General features: G+C 47.8%; 1 protein-coding gene across 1 annotated transcript; it reads left to right on the forward strand.

Annotated features, from left to right (window-relative positions):
• Positions 1–145: 145 nt before the first annotated feature.
• On the forward strand, positions 146–3,684 carry RAB8A (RAB8A, member RAS oncogene family; the record flags this gene model as incomplete). The annotated part of the gene is made up of 7 exons (XM_009082496.1): positions 146–206; positions 432–492; positions 768–845; positions 1,421–1,510; positions 2,115–2,180; positions 2,677–2,727; positions 3,592–3,684. Coding segments are annotated over 7 exons (500 nt in total), but the record flags the coding sequence as incomplete, so codon positions are not given.
• Positions 3,685–5,126: the final 1,442 nt, after the last annotated feature.

Below are 5,126 nucleotides of genomic sequence, written 5' to 3' on the forward strand. Positions count from 1 at the left end.
TCGGTCGTTACTGATCGTCTCGGCCCGAGCTGTGCTCGAACCGTGAGGGAGCTCTGAGGATTGGAAACTGAACGGTGAAATTGGAAGGAATTGAGTTTGGTTTTTCCGTAGGAACTGAGTAATGGAGTTGCTTTTCTCTTTTCAGGTATTGATTTTAAAATAAGGACGATAGAGCTCGATGGGAAGAGGATCAAGCTGCAGATCTGGTGAGGCTCCCGTGCTGCGGAGGGTGTGGGGTCAGGGATGGGTGTCGGGGGGTGTTGGTGTTCCAGCTGTGCTGTGTGGTTGGTTGGGGTGTCCTAGAGGCTAACAGACACTTTTGATGTGCCTCGGGGCTGGTTCGAGTTAAAGGATTTCAGCCTTTTGGTGGGCTGAGCTCAGGGGTGGTGCTGGAGGTTGTTTGTGTGAGCCACAGGTCTTGTCTGTTGCAGGGACACGGCTGGGCAGGAGCGATTCAGGACCATCACCACTGCCTACTACAGGGGAGCCATGGTAGGAACCCTGCAGAGATCCTGTGCTAACCCACCCCCCGAGGCCAGCTCGGCTGGGGCTGATGTGAACACACACAACTGAGCTGCTCCCTGTGCCTGGCAGCACACCCTGAGCTGTGCTGGGCTGATATGGAGCTCCAGGAGCAGCTTCTTCCCTGTTCCACTCTATAAATACATGTCCTGAACACCGTATCTCACTGCCATTAGCTGTGGTAAAAATAGGTGTTGCTGTTGCTCTTTTCTGCTTCAAAGAGCTTTTCTCCTTCTCACTTTTAGGGCATCATGTTGGTGTATGACATCACCAACGAAAAGTCTTTTGAAAACATTCGGAACTGGGTCAGGAATATTGAAGAGGTAATTTCTCTCTCTACAGACTATTAAAGGTGCTGCTTCTTCCTCTGAAAGTGGTTGAAGCTTTAATTGCTTCTGAAGTGTTTCGCTTGCTTTGAATTCATGTGCTGAAGGGTGTTTGGAATATAAATGGGATGGAAATGAGTAATAACTCCTGGAATGCCTTGTCTGACAGCGATTTGCTGTGGGGGCTGTGGCCCTTGTAGTGATGAGGGAACCTAATCACAGAATCATGGAATGTTAAGGGGTTGGGATGGAGTTTAGGGATCATTCAGTCCCAACCCCCTGCCCTGGGCAGGGCCATCTCCCACCAGAGCAGCTTGCTCAAGGTTTTATCCAACCTGGAATGAACACTGCCAGGGTTGGGGCAGCCACAGCCTCCCTGGGCAACCTGTGCCAGTTTCCTGCCATGACAAGTGATCCAAGAGCTGCTGTCATGCAGGACACTCTGGGCTGCTGGGATGAGTGCTTAGGGGAGCCTGGAAATCTGTGGGAGATGCTCAGCACCAGCATCTCCACATTGGGTACTCAACTGGTGCCTCCTGTGCCTGACAGTGTCTGTGCTCTGTCTGTCCCAGCACGCCTCTCCAGACGTGGAAAAAATGATCCTGGGGAACAAATGCGATGCAAACGACAAAAGACAAGTTTCTAGAGAGCAGGGGGAGAAGGTAAGTGCTGTAGCTTTGATGTGCTTCAGCTTGGAGTTTTCAGAGTCTGAAGCTGCACTGTTGCTGTCTGCACACTGATGTGACACTGCAGTGCAGGGAGTGAACGTTCCCCAAGGTGCCATGGCAATGCATTTCCCCACTGCGAGACACAGCTGAGCCTGTGCTAAGGGTTTATTTGTTGATTCTCTGTCAGGTGCAAAGCAGTGAGATGGATTTTTGTCAGAAAAAGGGTACTAGAGTTTGACAGAGAGAAAATGCCTCTCTTTGGCTGAAAGCCACCGAGACAGGGGATTGGGTTTTGTGGTGTCAGATGTTACGTGGTCAAGGCAGAGAAGGTGCAGCTGCACGCTAGAGGTTACAAGGCTGACAAGGTATGTGTGCCAGAAAGGAAAGAGAAAGCAGGTTAAAACATGAGCAGTAACAGAGCAGAGCAAATCCATTGAGAACAGATGCCAGGAGCAGTGAGATTTAGTTCCTAATTCTTGCCTGTTGTTGTGCCTGAGTAAATCCCAACTCAGTGAGTCGTGGTGGGGGCAGAGCCTGTGCTTGTGTTTGGAGCTGTTCCTGCAGTCACTCAACTAACATGAAATTTGCTTTTGTTCAGCTTGCTGCAAGTTTTGGGATTAAATTTATGGAGACCAGTGCAAAAGCAAATATAAACATAGAGAATGTAAGTACTGACACCTTTCTCTGAGATTTATCACCTTGTTTGTGTATATAAGCAGTGACAACACTTGTCTGCAATCCGCTTGGATGCAGAACTCTTGTTGGGCACATATCCATGTGTTCCCTGAAGTTGTTGTCTAACCTGTGTTATGCTAATATATGTAAATGAACGTGGTGCTTAGAGCATTCCCCAGGGTGTTAGGGCAAAGGGCACCAGAGCAGCACATGGGGAAACTCAGCTCCTGTCTTTGTGTTCAAGGATGGGATTGATCAAGGACTGTACAAACCCTGGGTGGGGATGCCAGTTTGGCTTTGGGGCTTTTGGTTGTGGAGTTAGAGAAGGAGCATTTAAACATGGAGTGAGGGAAAGAAACCCAAAAACTTGATGTTCCTGAGGAGTTTGATGTGTGCAGAAACTCAGGAAAGCAGCTCCTTGCTGAACCAAACTGCTGGAGTGTATTTTATTTACCCTCTAACACTGAGCTGTTTGATTGTCCCAGGCATTTTTCACTCTTGCAAGAGATATCAAAGCAAAAATGGACAAGAAGTTGGTGAGTAACTGGTTTCATCCACTCTTTAAGTAGTACCAGAAAATATCCAGCCCAAAGCTACATTGCAGGAAGTGTCTCACAGTGCATGAAAACTCTTCTGTGGTTCTGGGAATGTGGTTTTGATTTTGTCAAGCTCTGACCTTGACAAATTGACAACTCTTGGCTTGTAAAGAGTTGTCTCTGCACCCCAAGAATTGGCTGCACTGGGTGAGGGTTTTAAGTAACATCATCTGGTACTTGTTCTATCCAAAGGTGTGTGTTTGTGGAGAAGTTTAGTGATGGTCCTTACTCTTGCAGTCTGAAAATCTTAGCAACCATAGGAATTAGAGGAGGCACATACCAAACTTCAGGGTACAGATTTCATAGGTAAAGAACTGATGTGTCGAGCTAATCTTTGCAAAGATTCTGAGCAGTGTTTGGGTTATCTTTTTACAACAAATAAACACATCAATGTCGGTTTGTTCCTTAGGAAATACAAACCTAACAAAGGTTCCTCCTGCTCTTACTGAGCTTCCACCTTTGTGTGAGCAGACATAAGCTGATAGAGAGATATTTTGGGTCTCACCTGCAACTCCTAAGCATTTCAGCAAGTGCCAGACATGCCCTGAAATCTCTGTGTTTGAGTCTCAGCTGTCTCTGAGTTTACAGAAGAAGCAGAGCTGCAGTATGACCTAGTTGATGCCTAGAGCTGCAGATGCAGTTCTCTAACATCTTGTCATGGCTGGTGTCAGACCCAGGGAATCCTCCTGTTGATTCTAGGAGAGGTTTTTGTGTGTACCTTGGCTGAACAGAGTGAGCAGATGAATGTGGATGGGAGAAGCTGTTTAGTATAAATAAGTAACTGCATATTCTTTGCATCTTCAGGAAGGCAATAGCCCACAAGGCAGCAACCAGGGAGTCAAAATCACACCAGACCAGCAAAAGAAAAGCAGCTTTTTCCGATGTGTTCTTCTGTGAGGGACATGGCCTTAACCTGAGCTGGACTGTGCCTGTGCTGAGTGAGGTTTCCTCTGTCTGTGGACTTAGCATTCCCAACATACCTTGTCACTCTGTGACCATCTGAATAACAAATGGTTTATTTTGGTAATTGACTCTTCGGTTCCGGAGACAGAACAAGTTTATTTTTGTCAGATTGCCACTGGGCATGTGCATTGTCTTAGCAGAGGGAGAAATCACACCTGACTGACCTGGATGCAGCACCTTTGCTGACAGACCTGTGTTCCTGTCTGCCACGGATCCAGCTGAGAAAGGTGAAGTTGTGATCAAAACAAGGAACTGGAATGCCAATGGGAATCAAGAGCAGGTGTGTGTGCATGGAACATGTGCATATCCAGGTCTGGAGCTGCACATGGAGCAGAACATCAGTGCACCGAGGCAGCAGTGCAGGCTGGTGCCTTCTCAGAAGGCAGGAGGGAGCTTCCTGCAGCTCCCCCTCTGTGCTACTGCAGAGAGACTCCTGTAGCTGCCTGTCCCTTCCTCACTTGGGTTACTCTAGACAATCCACAAGTTCAATTGAAGTTTAAATCCTCCTCGAAGGAATCTATTTTTTTAAAAAACCAAAGTGTGCTGTAAATATAATAAATCCTTACCATCAGGAACTTACCCAGGTTAGACATGACTGTGCTTCATTAAGTTGCTCCAGGTGTTTGGCTGTGTTTGAGAGGAGCTGATGATCTGTCATCTGTTCTTGGAGAACCAGGCAAGGACACTCACACAGCATTTGTCACCTACAGTGAGTGGCTTTTCCCTCTCCAGCTGGGAAGGACTCCATGGCAGAGGAGCTAGTTTTAGGTTGTGACCAGGAAATGTCCTGCACTGCTCCCTGTCGTGTGTTCCCACACACACTTGCTCACCCATGCAAACACCTCCTGCAAACAGACTGTCCAGGCTGGGCCTTGCCTTGCTGGGCACTGAGCACTGCAGAGCTGAGCAGCAACAACCTGTGCATGGTGTGTGTCAGTGCCAGTGACATCCAGCCCTGATGGAAACGTGAGTGTGGTCATTCCCACAAACACAGCCCATGGTGTTCCAGTGGGTGAGGTGCAGGAGCCAAGCTCAGCTCCTTGGGGGGATGGCTCAAGTTGTGTCAGGCTGGCAGAAGGAGCCAGTAAGAGCATCTGCTGTCAAGTGATTGCAGTGTGGTGTGATCCCAGTGAACACAGCAGCTGTGTCCTGCAGCTCCTGGGGCTGTAACATGCTTTGTTCACATCAACAACTGCACTTAAGGGTAAAATTAAAGTTGATGCTAAAGTTTAATGGATTTACTCACCAGTTTTGTATTCTTCAAGTCTGTGGTGTTAAACTCTGGCCTGGGAGTAGCACTGGGAGGTGTTGCTGTAGTTAAAGATATCTCAGACTCCTAACTAAGCATTACTAATTTCAGCATGCAGTTGGGTTCA

Source organism: Acanthisitta chloris, unplaced genomic scaffold (assembly GCF_000695815.1).
Source record: "Acanthisitta chloris isolate BGI_N310 unplaced genomic scaffold, ASM69581v1 scaffold25630, whole genome shotgun sequence".
Taxonomy (NCBI): Eukaryota; Metazoa; Chordata; class Aves; order Passeriformes; family Acanthisittidae; genus Acanthisitta; species Acanthisitta chloris.